The sequence below is a fragment of the Arabidopsis lyrata genome, assembly GCF_000004255.2.
Source record: "Arabidopsis lyrata subsp. lyrata unplaced genomic scaffold ARALYscaffold_3, whole genome shotgun sequence".
Lineage (NCBI taxonomy): Eukaryota > Viridiplantae > Streptophyta > Magnoliopsida > Brassicales > Brassicaceae > Arabidopsis > Arabidopsis lyrata.
The window spans coordinates 11,469,489-11,488,645 of record NW_003302553.1 but is presented as its reverse complement, the minus strand read 5'-3'; the positions used below and the strand labels follow the sequence as shown (position 1 = coordinate 11,488,645).

The 19,157-nt window shown below is 36.0% G+C and overlaps 4 protein-coding genes across 5 annotated transcripts; 2 read left to right on the top strand and 2 right to left on the bottom strand.

Moving 5' to 3' along the window:
• Window positions 1–4,417: 4,417 nt before the first annotated feature.
• On the bottom strand, window positions 4,418–5,100 carry LOC9321691 (pathogenesis-related protein 1). Its single transcript, XM_002883453.2, has one exon. It carries the CDS (start codon window positions 5,047–5,049, stop codon window positions 4,525–4,527), a length of 525 nt encoding a protein of 174 aa, XP_002883499.1. The 5' UTR covers window positions 5,050–5,100; the 3' UTR covers window positions 4,418–4,524.
• Window positions 5,101–9,447: 4,347 nt separating this feature from the next.
• Window positions 9,448–13,123, top strand: LOC9321690 (chaperonin CPN60, mitochondrial). Its single transcript, XM_002885578.2, has 16 exons — window positions 9,448–9,711; window positions 9,904–10,057; window positions 10,201–10,360; window positions 10,444–10,715; window positions 10,799–10,903; window positions 10,991–11,077; window positions 11,184–11,273; window positions 11,363–11,443; window positions 11,522–11,590; window positions 11,720–11,797; window positions 11,927–12,022; window positions 12,112–12,211; window positions 12,291–12,394; window positions 12,476–12,581; window positions 12,663–12,741; window positions 12,823–13,123. The coding sequence occupies exons 1-16, from the start codon at window positions 9,674–9,676 to the stop codon at window positions 12,935–12,937; spliced, it is 1,734 nt and encodes a 577-aa protein (XP_002885624.1). The 5' UTR covers window positions 9,448–9,673; the 3' UTR covers window positions 12,938–13,123.
• A 61-nt stretch (window positions 13,124–13,184) lies between these two features.
• On the top strand, window positions 13,185–16,146 carry LOC9319566 (pentatricopeptide repeat-containing protein At3g24000, mitochondrial). 2 transcript variants are annotated; one of them, XM_021031338.1, is made up of 3 exons: window positions 13,185–15,567; window positions 15,663–15,733; window positions 15,811–16,146. In XM_021031338.1, exon 1 carries the CDS (start codon window positions 13,435–13,437, stop codon window positions 15,319–15,321), a length of 1,887 nt encoding a protein of 628 aa, XP_020886997.1. In that variant the 5' UTR covers window positions 13,185–13,434; the 3' UTR covers window positions 15,322–15,567; window positions 15,663–15,733; window positions 15,811–16,146. The 2 variants fall into 2 exon arrangements, with proteins under 2 accessions (XP_020886997.1, XP_002885623.2); XM_002885577.2 differs by having other exon boundaries at window positions 15,663–16,146.
• Window positions 16,147–16,204: 58 nt separating this feature from the next.
• LOC9321689 (PHD finger protein ING1) lies at window positions 16,205–18,323 on the bottom strand. Its single transcript, XM_021031340.1, has 7 exons — window positions 18,228–18,323; window positions 17,782–17,853; window positions 17,293–17,477; window positions 17,075–17,135; window positions 16,887–16,974; window positions 16,570–16,726; window positions 16,205–16,493 (listed from the first exon to the last, which is right to left on the bottom strand). Exons 1-7 carry the CDS (start codon window positions 18,253–18,255, stop codon window positions 16,383–16,385), a joined length of 702 nt encoding a protein of 233 aa, XP_020886999.1. The 5' UTR covers window positions 18,256–18,323; the 3' UTR covers window positions 16,205–16,382.
• Between the last annotated feature and the right edge of the window lie 834 nt (window positions 18,324–19,157).

The following is a 19,157-nucleotide window of genomic DNA, read 5'->3' as shown; positions in this document are numbered from 1 at the left end:
TCGGACAAGGATGAGGCCCACAGGCCTGAGATTGGACGTGGGTGCTCACTGGTAGGGATGGTCGGAGCGTTACAAATCATGTCATCGAATTATAATATGAGAACAATGCAAAACGTCTATACATGAAATCACATCACTGGCTCATTAACGAACAAATGGTTAATCAAATAGAATGAAATCCAGAATCATAGCAATTGACTTGACAATTCCAGAAAAAAAAGCCTCAGAAATTTCTAAAATCAAAAATGTAGGAGGAAGCCATAGACTAACTCACCAAAAGATAATTCGGGTATTTAGATCTAAGACATGAACAATGTCTTGTATGGATCTCAAGAAGCATTTGGATAATTATTTGGGTCATTTAATTTGCATATAAAAATTCAATTACTCTGAAATCCTCTTACCATAAGAGGGCATGAAGGGGAACATACATAACATATAGTTGATTACAATTTCTTAAGTTCCCAGCAGCTTTTTAAACTCCTTTCTCTAGTCGTAATTTATGAATTCTCTCCTTTTTTGTGTGCCTGGAACTTGAAACAAAACCACACGTGACTGTAAGACACTGACTTTGGTTAAAGCTGGCATGTTCGAAAAAGTCTAAGGTGCATCCCCAGGCTCAGCAAAGTTACTCACAAGCTGAGCCATACCTAAAATGAATACACGAAACAAATTTAAAGCTCGTGAGAATAAAGTTAAAAAACAATCAGATATACAATGTGGGCATTTTCTCTTCTCCGATGGTGGTTTGTACTCCAATGGCGGCCGTGGCTCAAAGAGCTTCAAGAGATTATTTTTGGATAAGCCAGTAGGGTGGCTTTGAACCATCTGCAAAACAAAGAGATATATCATACACTATATCAACAAGAAATCTTCCCTAAACAAGCCTTACATCAATCAAACTGATTCTAAACTCTTAAAAAGGCTCAAGATCAATACACAAGACCTTGTGTACAGTCAATCATAAGGCCTAGAATCTGAATCTCGATAATAAATTCAATCAAAAACTGAATACCGAGTGTTAAAATGCAATTGAATATAGAATCGAAGAGCACCAAACGAGTTGAGTATTCAAATTGACGAAGTAGAATCATTAGCTAGACCTAATAGACAATGAAACTAAAATCTAGACAGAGGGAGAAAATAAACAAGAGTAATCACGAATCATCGAATTTGAGATAAGAGACGAACCAGCTTAAGGTGGAGAACAATGGCTCTGTTCTGAGTAACGACGGCGATTGGCGACAAGTGATCTCGGAGCTCAGCTATGGTGGATTGAGAAATGAATCAATGGCTAGAAAGCCACTATCTGAGAAAAAAAATGCTGGAATGCCACCTCCTAATTTCTAATTTCATTTAACATTTTTTCTAAATCAAAAGCGAAGGAAATGTCCAAAAACCCTTTCAAAAGATCAATAATTACAAATCCTACCTCAAATTTACTATCTCTACAACCATGTATACCCTCAAAATCACCACAACCAAATACACGGTTGTTTTGAGGTATACATGGTTGTGGTGATTTTGATTGGTTGTAAAATCACCACAACCATGTATACCCTCAAAATCACCACAACCATGTATACTTCTCTGCGCACGACCACCGCTGCTTCTCGTCTCCTCCGCTCCTCCTCTTCTTCCAGATCATGTTACTTGCCTTTGCCAATCGTTTGTTTCCAAAATCAACAAAAAAAAAAATGGCGAGACTTTTCGTCTCTTTCCCTATGCAACCCACACAAATAAGCTTCTCTGCGTCTTCTTCCCAGCCACTATTCTCTCCGCTGGTGAAAAATTTCCCCGATGGTGTAGCCGGGGGATTATGTCTTAGACGGAGAATCAGAGACTGTTCTGTGGTGACCCGAGTAAGGCTTAGTACGAGCAGCTACTTGCTCACGTTCGCAAATTCCTGCTACTCTTGTCGCCACCACTGTCTTCACTTCAATCAAAATCGCTGATAAACTCGACGAAGATTTACTTGAGGACGTAAGATCACCGTTTCCAAAAACAATTCCTTCAATCTTTGTCATATCTAATTCAGATTCGAATTTCTTCTAGCTATTTAGTGGAAGTGTTAAACTTGCTTTAGGTCTAGTTTGGTTCAGTGCTAGTTATAGGATTTGAGGTACATAGAAGGTAATTTTAATTTCTAGAACAAGAAACGTTCGAAGAATTTGGGGAAAACAGTGAAAAATGAATTATTAGCACTAACTTTTGAATTTGGGTTTACTTGGTTCAAGTTTAGTTAAAGTTGTTGAATTTACGGCATCCTTAGAAAGTAAGAGATAATCACATCCTCTTAGAGTCCATTTTGCATTCTAGTATAATTGGTTAGCATCTTTTACACTTGTTTGTTTCGTTTGTTTGCTATAAGCTTTGTTTGTTTCTTTTGTTTAGGTGTTGTAAATGCTTTAAACTTGATTAAGGATATCAAAGAAAAATAATCTAGGGAAATGATTCATAGGTTCTGATTTGTTTAGTAAGTATAAAACTTTTTAGCGTGAATCTGTTGGTTATGAAGTTTAGATTTCCGACATGAGGAAGTAGATTACATTAGTTTCTGGATGGGATTTGATCCGTGTGAAAATCTCTTAGGCACTCAGTAAGAATGGTTTCACTTTTTCCTTTAGTCTAGGACCTTTGTCTAGGCTTCTTGTTTCATTCATTCATCTGCTTAAATTGGCTGGTTTTGGCTTTGCAGTGTTGCTTTGTCAAAGATAGAGAATAAGTGCAAGGAAGAGCTTCATCAAGAACTAGAAAGAAAGCGCACAAGTCAAGTCTTTCTTTGTGACAATCATGATTGTACACTGCACGTGGAAGCAACAACTTCTGCTATAATCAGCAGAAGATTAAAGAGTTGCAGCAGATACTAAAAGACTGAGATTTGTTTGATTGTAAATAATAAAATCATATGGTGAAAGTGAGGTATTTTGTACAACTAGATCACTTAGGTACAACTGAGACAATTTTTTGTATAACTAGAACTACTCAGTGCAACTGCATTATATAATTGTCGGATAGTTTGTTGTTTTTGGTACAACTGATAAATTTAAATATAATTACATGTAATAAAATTTGACCTTTTGTTTATGTATGGTAAAGTAGATTTTTTGTTTATGTACTTTGATGGTATTTTGGTACAACTGCAATTATTAGGTACAACAGAGATCTAATTATTCGGTCCAACTGGGTAAACTAAGAAAGAAGAAAAGTAGAAAATTTTTTCACTTGTCTAATTCTAACTAGCAAATCGAAAATACAACCAAAATGTCAATTCTACGATCAATCTTATACTCTTCTTTCATTCTCCTGAAATACTAAAACCCTTCCTTCACCATCCCGCAATGGCTACATACAGATAAGATCCCCACAAACGTGATCTCACACAGTAATACATCCTCCTTTGATTCCATATTAGTGAAAAGCTCAATCGCTTCTTACCCAATATCAAAGCACCAAGCTTTGCACAAGCAGACAACAAGCTAACAACTGTGAACCAATTAGGCTTGATACCCTTAGAATCCATTTAAGTATAAAGCGTCAAAGCTTTGTTTGGTTTACCGTTTTCTCCAAACCCATTAATCACAAAATTTCAAGCCACAAAATCTTTCTCAAGCATTTTATCAAACACCTTGTATACATTAGCTACATCTCCACAATTGACGTATAAATAAAGCAGAGATTTCTGAGCATATATCAACGAACCAAACCAACTTCTTATAACAACAGAATGAATCGTCATCGTCGTCGGAGCGGTGGTGGTTGTTGTTGATATCCATGACGGAAGATTGAGGAACTAAGAAAGAATTTCTCAGTTTCATCAATGGCGGAGGAGAGAGAAGAACAAACAGATTGCAAGGATGAGACGCCGAAGACGACGGCCGGCGAGATCGGTGGGCGAACCGCTCCGGTGTGGGAGGAGAAAATCGGAGGTCTCGTGAGGATGCGAGAAAATTGTTTTTATTTTTTTGTTTTTCTTTTAGTTTTAGTTTCTCAAAATTAATTAAATCAAAAATATTCAGTAAGGGCAAAATAGAAATAACACATACTATGATGGCATACATACTCTAAAATGGCAGGTGTGATTCATTTTTCTGGTTTAGTGGCATTCTAGCCTCTGGCTCTTGAGAAATTGCAGAGACAAATCAAAATTAACAAAATCCAAATAAATCTCAAACCGGATTCCGGTTATTAAAAAATCCGAAAAGATCACAAAATGTGGAAACGGTGTCGTTTCGATATTTTTCAAATGTTCTTGTGAGTTGTGATTATAGTTGTCATACTGGCTTAGCTTAACTATACAATTGGTCAATAGGGAGTACGTAAATTTATTACGTATATGATTGCTTTTATTTTATTTTATTGATTTGCAATGTAATTGTTTATACTAGGTCAAATGTTATCATGTAACCAGGCATTATTAATCATAATAACTATAAAATTTTCATTGATTAGTTTATTCTTTGTTTAATTAATATCATAAAAGCACATAGCTCAATATATGCTTTAGATTCATTATAGTAAACATCAATAGGGACGTTCACCAGGGATATTTCCCGGAGGATCGTAGCTACATATGATCCATACGTTCGCATCATTCTGACATCTCACCGAACCGCAACCGAGCCGGACCGAATTGCGCCAAACGATCTGAGTATAGTCATGGCACGCAAAATCACACTTATTGAGTTTATAATTGTAATTTGGTTTCTCCTCCATCCAATATCCAACCGCGACGGGTCCGCTCAGGTTGGAGTCCGGATATCTCCCGAGAATAATATTCTCACCATAAGGTCCCGAGGAATGCGTTAGAGCACAATCTCCGATACGTTTGTTAGCAAAGCTCTGTGCATAGGCTGCAAGAGTATCGTTCCACACCATTGGACCCACCCCATCTTCTGCTCGGGCTTTGTTATGAGCCGCAAGAGTTTGTTGCGGGTTGATATCGGCTCCTGGATGTCCCTTTGGAGGTTGAGCTAGGGTGACTCGAGCCACGACCGACAATAATGTGACGACGATGATGATATAGCCATAAATTGACTTGTTCTTCATTTTTGTTTTCTACGAGAGTTTTTTTTAATTTTTTTGGCTAATGTGTTATATATAAAAGTTGTATAGATTTAATTAGTAAAGATATTCATTAATTTGGAAACTGTTGACTATTAATTAGTAGAGAGATTATCATTAACTGTTTAACTCTTTGACCCTCAAAATGAAAAGAAAAAACATTAATTGTGTTACTCTGATTTATTAAGAAAATTTATTAACTTAGCAATCTATATATATAATGGGAGAGTTTTTCTCCTCTTAGGGTGTCCACATCATCACCAAATTAATATTATGGATCCCACTAATAATTATTTCAAAATATTTAATTTTATGGTTAATTACATCTCATTATCAAAGAAGTAATCATCAATTAATGCACAATTTTAAATAAAGGTTACTTGAATAATAATAACACAAGTGTAACATATATACATATAAAAAACTTAAAATTAATTTTTTGTCAATATATAACTTAAAATGAACATAATCCCTAAATATTTAATTAAGAAATAAAAAAATAATTATGAAAATTTCATAGAAATACTAATGCTATTTAAGATGGACAAAGGGATTCTTAATGAAATTTATTATACAATTACAAACAAATAATAACTTATTAAAAATAAAAAAATGTTTAATAAGAAAACGTCAAATATAATTTAGGATGAACAAAAGAATTCAATTGAAATGGAAGACTATAAGAGTTTTTTTGTTTTTAATAATAAGAAGATATTCATATTTCATTGAAACATTAACTTTAAGAGATAATAATGAAGTGGAAGAAATTTATTTAAAATAATATTATTTTTATATTTAAAAAATAAATGGTTAAATGTTATAGTAAATGTATGATTGTATAAGTTTTTTAAGATATAAGAAATAATTCATATTTGAAATTGAAAATTATATTTCAAGAGAGTAATAGTATAAATTCACATTGACGAAAAAATAGAAAGATTAATTGTATCTTAATATTAAATTATATTAAAATATAAGAATTAAAATAATATAATTATATCTATATTATTGTTTGCTTTCTAAATAAAAAGGTGAAGTTGCTTAAATATAGGTAATTAAGAATCTAAATAAATACTGTTGAAGAAATTTTAACAAATATATATCTTTCGTATAATTATATTACGTTAAAGCGTGGAAACCATATAATTAATAAAAGAAAAATAAACTAAGAAGATGAAAATGAGGAAATAGTTTTGAATTAAGAATCAATTTAAAGTTTTATTATATGTAAGTGAGCATAGAAGATAAAAGAATAGTAGATGTTGGGTAGCGAACAAGTGCATTATAGAAGATGACGAAAAAATGTTTGAAGAGAAATTTAGTAATGCTTGAAGCATCAGATATATGTATGCATTATCAGATAGTTTGGTTTAGTAAACCAGACTATAAACCAGACTAACATATTCAACCTCGAGTTAAATCGTCGAGCCATGTAAGCGTAGTAGGATAGATAAGATAAAAACATTCATGATTTGGTCAAAACTTTCTTTAAGGTATGATGGTCTTGCTTCAATAGGTAAAATGTGCTCTCCAAACCTATTGAAACGGCATGAATATTACGTTTATACATTTTCATAAATTGATGTTCAAACTCAGCAAATTTACTTTTAGTATGAGGTACGAATAGGTCAAATTTTGATAAAAGTTCATTGATGACTACCGAGACCGATTGATCTTATATAACTTTTGTTATTACGTGGTACCTACCAAATGTATTTTATAATTTCTATGTTGTATATTGTTTTGTAAAATAAGTATGAATATATATATATATATATATATATATAAGTAAAATAAGTATGATGAATATATATATATATATAGTTTTTGAAATTCAAATGATTATGATTATTTTTAACATTTTATATTGTAGCCAGTTAAAATTTGATGCGCGGGCGAGTAAATCTAGTATATATATAGAGAGAGATAGATATCAAAAGAATTGGCAAAAAATTCCAAATGTACACGTATTTAATAAGTTACGGTCATTGACGTGATTATTTGTGATAAGTGATCGGTTAACATTTGATTTTGAGTTTTGACCAACGATTTATAAAAACCGGACTGGGACAGGTCTTCGGAGTTTGAGAAAGAAGTTACCGTTGTGTTTGCTGATGCAGTTAATGTTGTTTGTGCATATTGATATTAATAATTAGATTTCATGTAGGCAAAAAATAACTTTTTTTATTTATTTTTTTGTCAAAAAAATGTATGAGTGGGTAATGAATTTGTTCATAATTGTTCACCAAAAAAAAATGAATTTGTTCATAATTTATTATATTTTTTACTTTTCAAGGAAAAAAAATAAGAGAAGAATACGTTGAGCTTGTAATTAACTAAAGAAAAAAAATGGAGAGAAATGAGTCGTGATGGACACATATGACATGAAAAGAAAACAAATAAGAACATCAATGTGGCCCGTGGAACATGGCGACAGCCCACCAAACTACTCATGTTTTTAAAGAGAGAAATTGACAAATTTTAAAATCAATAGAAGCTTCAAATTCCTACACTTTAGGACAACTAAAGACGCGAAGTAAAGTAATGAAGAAAACTAGAAAAGAAATTAGAAGCAAGGTCAACCTTTTTGGTACTATATCATCTAGGTCTTTGTTTAATATAGGGTTTAGTTTGGATTGTTTCATTTCATATTAACGCTTTTCATCTTTGCATATTTAAGAATTTGTTTCTAACCCAATTGTCACAAATGAAGGAATGATAAAGAAAATAAAATAAATCATTCAAGTGCATTTTATCGATCTGATGGTGTATAAGCATAAATAACTCTTTTAAAAATATAATTATTGTAAATTTTTGACAATATATTTAACTTTAGCAAATATTTTTATTCGGCTTGATTTCATTCGCGCTTTTTTATAGAAAACATTGCATATTTTATATTTCATTAGAAAATACCTAAAAAAATAATCGAGTATTTTTCTTTAAGACTGAAATTATTGGTCAAAAGATCTCTCATACTACAACATTCCTAGTAACAAATGAACTCTCATCTATATGAGTAGCAGTGTAGCACATCTGACATGCATAAATTTTTAAGAACTACACAATAATTATCAATAGCAGATATGAACCATTTTCTCAATATCCCTAACAACGAACTCATTGGGTGCTTTCCAATTGTCTATCCTTTATAGCTAGAGATAGACTTAAAATTGATGATTTTATGTGCAGACACAAACTTGTATATATCAATGAAATGAGCAATGACCACCATATAGCTACAAATTTAAGCTATCATTGTCCATGTGAGGCACAATCATTGTTTATATAGAGTGAAAAAACTCTTAAACATTTTTCTTTGAAGTTAGGCCAAAAAGCCATACCACGTTTTGGTTCTACTGTTCTAGGGTTTTACGTACATTATACTTTTCTTGTTAAATAGCTAAACCAACCAAACAAACTAATACCATCTCAAATTCAATCTTAAGAACTCGAAAAACCGATCGGTTTTGTAGAACTGAACCAAACCTACACCAAAAACTTTGTACTAGTGTGGTAATTTAATGAGGGTTTTAGGTAGGCCTCGGCATTCGGATACCCGTTCGGGTTCGGTTCTTTTTTTTCGGGTATCGGGTTTATTCGAGTAGGGGGTCGAGACCCATTCGGGTATTCTAAAAATTCGGTTCGGGTTCGGTTCGGGTTCGGGTCGGTTCGGGTCGGTTCGGTCATTTTAATAAAAAAGCAAAATACCCGAAAATAACCAAAAATAACCGAATTCGGGTCGGGTTCGGGTTTTTTACTAGTATATACCCAAATCTAACCGAAATACCCGATTTCTCAAAAATACATTGGTTACTCTTTGCCCAAATATAACCAAAATATCTAAAAATACTAAAATTACCCAAAAGTAAACTACATCATTAGTTACTTTTTAACCAAATATATCCAAATGTATCCGAATTACTCAAAAATACCTAGTATATTCGGATTTATGATTGTAATTTTAGGTATTTCGGATATTATAAGTATAAATATAACTAATATTTTTAGGTGTATATTTGTATTCGGGTACCCACGGGTATTAAATTCGGTTCGGGTTTGGTTCGGTTTTTTTTCGGGTAGGAGGTCTAGGATCCATTCGGGTATTTTTTAAAATCGGTTCGGGTTCGGTTCGGATATTTTCTCGGGTTTTTCGGTTCGGGTATTCGGTTCCGGTTATTTTGCCCAGACCTAGTTTTAGGTGTAACCAAATCCATACCGAATCATTTAATTACTGTTGGTTTGGTTCGGTTCGATTCCATGTTATTTAGCTCATGCAATATAAAATTTGATACGGCAAAATCACAAATGCTATTTAACAAAAGATGAGAAATTTTTTTTTTTTTTTGGGGCGAAAAAATGCAGAAATTAAATTGGAAAATGAAATTAACGATTAAGTTTGAAATTAAGTTAAACCCTAAAGAGGCCTAAAACCCTAAAAGGCTCATATAGTAAGTAGCAGCTGCTTCTAGACTCTTCTCCCTTCGCTTATTAAGTCCTCCACTCTTCATCTCTCCTTCCGCCTGTTCTCATTGATCTAACTTGCTCATCAGAATCATCTCTTCCTCGCCATCTTCTTCATCGTTAATCTTCTTCCTTCTCAGTCACCATGTATCGTTTCGCTTCTAACCTCGCCTCCAAGGCAAGGTAAGAACTCACTTCCTTCGTCTTTTTGATTCAATTTTCTGATGGGTTTACTTAAAAATGGAACCAAATGAGGAATTATATTGATTTGGGTTTTGATCTAGTCTCCTTCAATTGATCTGGGTTCGCTAAATCTACTAGCTTTATCCCGATTTTGATTATAAAAATGGTTTATTTTTTGTTCTCTGTTGTCAGGATTGCTCAAAATACTAGCCAGGTTTCCAGCAGAATGAGCTGGAGCAGGAACTATGCAGCGAAAGAAATTAAGTTTGGTGTTGAAGCTCGAGCTTTGATGCTTAAGGGTGTTGAAGATCTTGCCGATGCTGTTAAAGTCACCATGGGTCCAAAGGTACTCTTCTTCTTCTACAAATTTTGATTTGATTTAGGCTTGATTTGGCTAGAGGTTTCCTTAGCATGTGATTTGGGTGACTTGTTTATTATGTATCGAGTTTAGTCTAAGACTTTCTGCTCTCTGTGTTTCTAATTTTGAAGGGACGTAATGTTGTGATTGAGCAAAGTTGGGGTGCTCCTAAAGTGACAAAAGATGGTGTTACTGTTGCTAAAAGCATTGAGTTCAAAGACAAAATTAAGAACGTTGGTGCTAGTCTTGTGAAGCAGGTTGCAAATGCTACTAATGATGTTGCTGGTGATGGTAAGATACTTCACTTTGATTGATTTTTGAGGTTCATAGTTGTAGAAACTTTGCCAGACTATTTACCAAAACTTGTCCTGCAGGTACTACTTGTGCTACTGTACTCACCCGGGCTATATTTACCGAAGGATGCAAATCAGTTGCCGCAGGAATGAATGCAATGGACTTGCGACGAGGTATTTCCATGGCAGTTGATGCTGTGGTGACAAACCTTAAAAGCAGGGCTAGGATGATCAGCACATCTGAAGAGATTGCACAGGTTGGGACCATTTCTGCTAATGGAGAGAGGGAAATTGGTGAACTGATTGCAAAGGCTATGGAGAAGGTTGGCAAAGAAGGTGTAATCACAATCCAAGTAAGTAAATCGCAATGATTGCTTACGTTGCTACTTATATATTGGTCAAACCATAATTCTTACGCGGGTAAAATGCATTGCAGGATGGGAAGACATTGTTTAACGAGTTGGAAGTTGTAGAGGGGATGAAATTGGACAGAGGTTATACGTCCCCTTACTTTATCACGAATCAAAAAACCCAAAAATGTGTAAGTGTTTTACTCCCTGCTCAATTAGGTTTCTTGATCTGTCAAATCAATTATAGAAGTTACTGAATGGGAATTCAATCCATGTAGGAACTAGATGATCCTCTCATCCTTATCCATGAAAAGAAGATCTCAAGCATCAACTCTATAGTGAAAGTGTTGGAGTTGGCTCTGAAGGTATGTATGCTTTATCATCATAGTAAATTTGGAATCATTTTCTCATGAAAATGCTGTGTGAAAGGCCGTCTAATGTGGTTTCTGCTGTCCATATAAAATCTTACAGAGGCAAAGGCCACTGTTGATTGTGTCTGAAGATGTGGAAAGTGATGCTCTTGCAACTCTTATCCTTAATAAGCTCCGCGCCGGAATCAAGGTTTGGCCAACTGAAGCTTTTACTACTCTGTCTCCTGACTTATAGGGATGATCTTCTTTGCTTTGAGATTAAGAGTTTCCTCCTTACAGGTCTGTGCCATCAAGGCCCCTGGATTTGGAGAGAATAGGAAGGCCAATTTGCAAGACCTTGCTGCCCTTACTGGTGGAGAGGTAGTACATTTGTTGCGTAATGTGTCAGTCTTGTGAACCTTGTCGACAATGGAAGAGTATTGACTTGGCTTGATACAGGTTATCACAGATGAGCTTGGCATGAATCTGGAGAAGGTGGACCTGGGCATGCTAGGAACCTGCAAAAAGGTAGCCTTTGAAACCTTAACTGATATAGGACATGGTGGCTATTAGTATGAAGTTAGATTGACTATTACATTATCAGCATATCCTTGTTGATTGTAAGTGTAGTTGAGACTTGTCTGGCTATTTTTATAGGTTACAGTCTCCAAGGACGACACTGTTATTCTTGATGGGGCTGGCGACAAGAAAGGCATTGAGGAAAGATGTGAACAGGTTGGTTTTTATCCTTACTCGCTGATATATTCAGTTGGTAGGATTTCTGTTTGCAAGATTATTTATAATCAGATGAATTGAAGGTGTAAAATAGTTATCGGTCTAATTGCTTGGTATTTAAATCAACAGATTAGGTCAGCAATTGAACTGAGCACATCAGATTATGACAAGGAAAAACTGCAAGAAAGGTTGGCTAAGCTCTCTGGAGGTGTTGCAGTTTTGAAGGTTAGTCCACGTTAAAATGTTTTGGTAGTCCCAGAATAAGCCTGGTTTGTAAGTGTCTTGTTATAAATTCTGGAGCTTGTTGTGTTTAGATTGGAGGAGCAAGTGAAGCTGAAGTTGGTGAGAAGAAAGACAGAGTGACAGATGCTTTGAATGCCACTAAAGCTGCTGTTGAAGAGGGTATTTTGCCAGGTATGTCTCCACCAGTGAGGAACACTTGTTGTCATAAAGCTAAAAAGTTTGCTAAAGTAACAAATCAAAACACTTGCAGGAGGAGGTGTGGCTCTTTTATACGCAGCAAGAGAGTTGGAAAAACTTCCAACAGCCAACTTTGACCAGAAGATTGGTGTCCAGATTATTCAGAATGCATTGAAGGTTAGCTATTCTTTAGATCGAAAATCTTCTGATCTGATGATTCGTGACAAGGAATTGTTTTAACGGATTTTGGTTTACCAGACTCCTGTTTACACAATCGCTTCAAATGCTGGAGTTGAAGGTGCTGTTATAGTTGGCAAGCTTTTGGAACAAGATAACCCGGACCTCGGTTATGATGCTGCTAAAGGTGAGTTTCACAATCCATCATCACTCCACTTTTGTTCTATCTGAAGATTGTATTTAGCTAACTGTGGAGAAAAAACTATAGGTGAATATGTGGATATGGTGAAGTCCGGTATCATAGACCCTCTGAAAGTAATCAGGACAGCTCTGGTTGATGCTGCGAGGTAATCAAAAGCGAAAACTTAACAATGTTCTTTTTTCGACCCTGATATATGAGTCTAAATACTTGCTTTTTTCATTGTCAGTGTGTCATCTTTGTTGACGACAACTGAAGCTGTAGTGGTTGAGCTTCCGAAAGACGAAAGCGAGTCAGCAGGAGCCGGAGCAGGCATGGGTGGAATGGGAGGCATGGACTACTAGATCCACTAAATTCTGTCTTTTTTTTTCCACCATATTTAACTTGAGAAGAGAGATACGATTCTTTTAGGAGTCTAGTCTTTTTCTTTGTCGTTGTTGCTCAATAACCTCAAAAGTTTTACAATAAACAGAGCACACTTGGCAATGTTATTAGACGATTAGCATCAACAAAGTTTTCTTAAGGCATCATCTCTGTTTTGCATTACTTCTGGTTCAGGTCTGGTAACAATAAACCGACTCTTCAAATTATAGTAGTTATACCCAAATTTGATCGTAACTAAAACCAGGATTTAGCAAAATTAAGCAACAGTCATTGTCCTGCAACAATTTCATGAAATTAGCCAAAAAAAAAACTAAAACCGCAAAATCCGAATTATCCAAATTACCATGAAGTCGAACCGAATTCTATTCCGGTTATTTGATATCAATAGTCAAACATTAACACAAACCGAAGATAACCAAATCATTTCGGTTATATTCCTCTCCGGTTAGCATCTCTGATGATCACGACCATGGCCTTGCGTTTCCCGTCTCGTCTCCTCTCCCAGCTGAAGCTATCTCGGCGTCTACATTCTCTTCCGGCACCGTTATCTGAAGATTCCGATGACGAATCTTTAAAATTCCCATCCAATGATCTCGAGGGCAGTTATATTCCCGTCGATAGACGTTTCTACAACACGCTGCTGAAGAAATGTACAGTCTTTAAATTACTCACTCAGGGAAGGATCGTTCATGGTCATCTTATTCAATCTATCTTTCGTCATGATCTCGTTATGAACAACACTCTTCTCAATATGTATGCGAAATGCGGAAGTTTGGAGGAAGCTCGTAAAGTGTTCGACAAAATGCCTGAGAGAGATTTTGTTACTTGGACTACTTTGATTTCTGGTTACTCGCAGCATGATAGACCTTTTGATGCGTTAGTATTGTTTAATCAGATGCTGAGATTTGGATTTAGTCCTAATGAGTTCACTTTGTCTAGTGTGATCAAAGCTGCTGCTGCTGAGAGAAGGGGTTGTTGTGGTCATCAACTTCATGGGTTTTGTGTTAAGTGTGGTTTTGATTCGAATGTTCATGTTGGTAGTGCTCTTCTTGATTTGTACACTCGCTATGGTCTTATGGATGATGCACAATTGGTTTTTGATGCCCTTGAGAGCAGGAATGATGTTTCTTGGAATGCTCTGATTGCTGGCCATGCTAGGAGATGTGGTACAGAGAAGGCTCTTGAGCTTTTTCAAGGGATGCTTAGAGAGGGTTTTAGACCCTCCCATTTCTCGTATGCTAGCCTCTTTGGTGCTTGTTCCAGTACTGGGTTCTTGGAGCAAGGGAAATGGGTTCATGCGTATATGATTAAATCCGGTGAAAAGCTTGTGGCTTTCGCAGGAAACACTCTTCTTGACATGTATGCGAAATCAGGAAGCATCCATGACGCGAGGAAAATATTCGATAGATTGGCTAAAAGGGATGTGGTGTCTTGGAACTCGCTGCTGACTGCTTATGCCCAACATGGATTTGGAAACGAAGCAGTGTGCTGGTTCGAAGAAATGAGGAGGGGCGGGATTCGTCCCAATGAAATCTCGTTTCTCTCTGTGCTTACAGCTTGCAGCCATTCTGGTCTTCTAGATGAAGGGTGGCATTACTATGAATTGATGAAGAAAGATGGGATAGTACTCGAGGCTTGGCACTACGTCACGATCGTAGATCTTCTTGGGCGAGCCGGTGATCTTAATAGGGCACTGAGATTCATCGAAGAAATGCCAATAGAACCCACTGCAGCCATCTGGAAAGCCCTGCTTAATGCTTGTAGAATGCATAAAAATACGGAATTGGGAGCTTATGCCGCTGAGCATGTATTTGAACTTGACCCAGACGACCCTGGTCCCCATGTAATACTATATAACATCTATGCATCAGGTGGCAGATGGAACGATGCTGCGAGAGTGAGAAAGAAGATGAAGGAAAGTGGAGTGAAGAAGGAACCTGCTTGCAGTTGGGTAGAGATTGAGAATGCAATCCACATGTTTGTGGCAAATGATGAACGTCATCCACAGAGGGAGGAGATTGCTCGGAAGTGGGAAGAGGTTTTAGCAAAGATCAAGGAGTTGGGATATGTGCCAGACACTAGCCATGTAATAGTCCATGTGGATCAACAGGAGAGGGAAGTGAATTTACAATATCATAGTGAGAAAATTGCTTTGGCATTTGCGCTTCTCAACACCCCTCCTGGATCAACCATACACATCAAGAAAAACATCCGGGTTTGTGGGGATTGCCATTCAGCAATCAAGTTGGCGTCAAAGGCGGTTGGGAGGGAAATCATTGTGAGAGATACAAATCGGTTTCATCATTTTAAGGATGGTGCTTGTTCTTGCAAGGATTATTGGTAGTGGCCACTGGAAAAGTCAATGGCTTCTGCCGGTGTGTGTGGAGAAAAGGCCAGTCGTTTAGAATGAATGATTGTCACTGTAACACCCATTCTCTATTTGGTGGTTAGAGGTTTCTACCACCTTGAATTTGGTTGTTGGAAGTGCTAAAGAAAGTAGAGGTGCGGATGATATGCAGCAAAGGAGTTGGAAAAGCTTAACACAGCCAACTTTGACCAAAAGATGCAGATCATTCAAAACACATTGAAGGTTAGCAATTATCTAAAATGAAGACCATCTGATCTAATGATTAATGAGTTTTGGTTTGCCAGACTCTTGTTCACACAATTTCTCCATACTTGAAGGTGCTGCTTCAGTTGGCAAGCTCTTGGAGCAAGATAACCTGGACCTCGGTTATGGTGCAGCTAAAAGTTTAGTTGAGTTCACATCCAACATCACTTCACTTTTGATCTATCTGAAGATTGTCTTTAGCTAACTCTTGATGAAAACTAGGTGAATATGTGCATATGGTGATAGCTAGTACCATAGACTCCTATGAAAGTGATCAGGATCAGGACAGATCTGATGGACAGACCCTCTGAAAGTGAGCAGGACCGCTCTGGTGTTGTTTAAGCTTCCCAAAAGACAAAGGCGAGTCAACAGGAGACAAATGTGGGAGGCATGGACTATAATCACTAAACTCTCTCTCCTTCACCAATTATCTTAACTTAAGAAAAGAGATGCGATTCTTTTAGGAGTCTTTGTCTTTGATTTTGTTGCCCAATCACTGGTTTCACAATAAACAGCACACTTGGAAAAATTTTAGACCATAAGCATCATATTTTTTTCTATAAGTATCGTAATGATTACCTTCATTAAATGGCTTCTTCGCTTCTGAATTGATGGATGTATCAGTACCCCAGAGTCATTTATTAATTTTGTCAAACAAAAGAGCTTAAGAACAAAACAAGATTTCTACAATCCATAGTTAATATGGCAACATCTGACATGGTTTGATATACTAAACTGTTTGGATTACAGTAGATACGAAGCTGTTTGGATTATAGCAGACGTGAAGATTGAAATCATCGACCTTTCCTGCTCTTTTTGACTGTAGCACATTCCGGGCAGTACCATTTCCCCTTGGGTTGTTCTTTCAAACCGACGCAACCGAAATGGAACCACTCAATCTTGCACTGCATCGAATATTATTTTCAGTCTCAAAGAGTGTCTCACGATGTGAAAAGAGACATTAGTTTCAAGAAACCATACCTCATTGTTATCACACGCAACCATCTCGCCATAGCTAACTTGGTTGCAGATGCAGTAAGTTGGTTCGTTTGGATCCACAGGCAGATCCAAATCCATATTACTTGAAGTCATCCCAGTTGATGCTGCTGCTGTTGACGCTGCTGTTGCTAGCCTTGTCCTGTCACAACATTAAATGGATGGTTTCATTGGACCTAACTTCATATTTCACAGTGACAATGGTTTCAGTGGTCTTAAGCTCATGTTGCTGAGGTTTAGGCGATGTAATTGATTGAGCAACATATGCTATGATATAAAAGATGAGGCTGAAAGCCACCTACTTCTTTCGCCCTCCTCTTCCACCTTCACCAGCATTCCCGGCTTTCCCATTGTTCTCCAGTTCTAATGCAGCAGCAGCAGCCTCTTTCTCTGATAGAAACCGTTTTATGTTTATTACTCAGTATGATAAGAGAGAAGCTCAAGCTTCAAAAAAATTAAGACAAAAGAATAACAGAAGCCAAATAGTGACCTTTGCGGATCTCCTCGGATTTTTTCATATACTGGTCAAGTTGCTGAACATGCATATCCACCTGAAGCAATATATTATCTGAAAAATAATGACTTTAAAGAATATCGAACAATCCACAAGGTTAAACCGAACTCCAAACTTAAGCTACACAAATCCGAAGTCAGACACCATAACAGAGAAGTGTCCTTTCAAAAAGAAAAGAAATTTCAGAAGCATACCAGATCATATGCCTGCATAGCCAGTGCGACTTTCTCGTCAGCGATCCGGACGCTGTGTTTCTGTTCATCAAGTGCTTCCTCTGAGAACTGTGTAAGAGAGATATTGGGTGTGATATTTCCAGCTCTGCCCTTTCTTATATCATCTATTTCCTTTTCACATCGTTGTTCATTTTGTCTTTGGTTTTCTGCTTAAAACACAAAATACACAAACAAAGATGAAAGCAATCCACATAACAAATAAACAAAGGGCATATATAGATGCTTTACAAAGTCTTACTTTATACTAAAACACAGCAAACAACAAACTATGCAGAGCATGAATTTCAAAGAAATGGGTTTAGTGAAATGACTAAAACTCATCTCTGCGGTACCCTTTTTCCAAGGAATTACTACTAATCAAGAATAAGTTACTACTCAGTTAAAAAAGGAAACATGATGACAACATTGATGCTTTAATCTACTGTATACACGATTGATATGATTTGTTACCTTGCAAACTTTTATCCAAATCACGGAGGAGAGCATATTTCTTCTGCAAAACATGAGCCAGCGAAACAAGATCTGCACAGAGATATCAAGAAAGAGTTGCTTCATTATTGTGGAAAGACGTCAAATATTTTGTCTAATATCCAAAGGAAGAGTAAACCATGACACCAAGAACCCTAAACACTATGATGGATATCAGAAATACATTGTCACAAAACTGATCATGCTTAAGGAATAACAACAATAGGCTAATCTCACATCAAAGCTCACATGTTCTGAGAGAAGCAATGATTTTCGATATTCTAAGTAAATCAATCTTAAGTTAAAGGTAATCACAACGCATATAAATTAGTGAATCACTCTCTCGTCAATGTTGCTAACGAAATAAAGCGAGAAATATCACAGTTCGTTAGAATAAAAACGATTCGAGGAAGATAACGATTGCTTACTAGCTTCAAATTCCTCGGCGAATGACATTTGGGAATTTAGGGTTTCGCAAAATGGATACTGTTGTGCAAATTGCAAATCTTATTTCCCAGATTGAATTGGCGCACAAAGTAAACGATTATTATTACTTTTCATTTTTATATGATTATTAATTTATTTTAAAATAAATAAATAACGGTGGAATAATAAGAATTTCGTGTTTTGGATTTTAGTATGAACTAATTCAAACAACAAAAAAAAAATTTCTCATTATGAACTAATTCAAAATTATGCAACCTAAACCACCAAATTCAGCTACAACTAGTATAAATTGTAATGAAAATGTTTTGGTAACCACTAAATCAAAGACGCTAATTGGTACATATATGAGTTTTCTATCATTCTCTGACGTTATTATTTTTGGATTTTCACATATTTTTGTGAAGAAAACAGATTACACGCAGGGGCGGACCCATTCAGGGGAAAGGAGGGTCAAGTGACCTGGGTAAAATAATTATACTTGTCTTATGTATTAGAGTTCTTAAAAAGCAAGCAACAGTTTTGGTAATTTTATGCTTATTGACACCCCATTACCCATGTTCGATTCCCCGGTTTGACACTTTTTGATAAATTTTTCTCCTTTCTTTTGTTTTATATAGGTTTTTGTTAGTCGAAAAGTAGTGAAAACCACAATATTTTTTTCAGATTCATTATACTTGAATAATATTATTATGCGATATACTAAATAATATAGTTTCATATTTAAATGACCCGGGTAAATATTTTTTCTGGGTCCGTCATTGATTACACAGATATAAAGAACACATTTCAACAACTACACAAAATCAGAAATCGCAACAACTTCACAATCCACACCTCTCTATTTAAAGACAATTGCACACATCTCACATATTCATCAAACAATCTCAATTAGTTCAATATCTCCTTTCCAC

What these genes read in the sequence shown, in the direction of transcription:
- LOC9321691 (XM_002883453.2), bottom strand. Translation starts at nt 5,049, where the DNA reads ATGAAGAACAAGTCAATTTATGGCTATATCATCATCGTCGTCACATTA.
- LOC9321690 (XM_002885578.2), top strand. Translation starts at nt 9,674, where the DNA reads ATGTATCGTTTCGCTTCTAACCTCGCCTCCAAGGCAAG. An exon ending in TGCTAGGAACCTGCAAAAAG is followed by an intron (nt 11,591 to 11,719) that starts GTAGCCTTTGAA and finishes CTATTTTTATAG; the next exon opens with GTTACAGTCTCCAAGGACGA. An exon ending in TTGAGGAAAGATGTGAACAG is followed by an intron (nt 11,798 to 11,926) that starts GTTGGTTTTTAT and finishes TTAAATCAACAG; the next exon opens with ATTAGGTCAGCAATTGAACT.
- LOC9319566 (XM_021031338.1), top strand. Translation starts at nt 13,435, where the DNA reads ATGATCACGACCATGGCCTTGCGTTTCCCGTCTCGTCTCCTCTCCCAG.
- LOC9321689 (XM_021031340.1), bottom strand. Translation starts at nt 18,255, where the DNA reads ATGTCATTCGCCGAGGAATTTGAAGCTA. An exon ending in CTATGCAGGCATATGATCTG is followed by an intron (nt 17,136 to 17,292) that starts GTATGCTTCTGA and finishes ATATTGCTTCAG; the next exon opens with GTGGATATGCATGTTCAGCA. An exon ending in ATCCGAGGAGATCCGCAAAG is followed by an intron (nt 16,975 to 17,074) that starts GTCACTATTTGG and finishes GGTTTCTATCAG; the next exon opens with AGAAAGAGGCTGCTGCTGCT.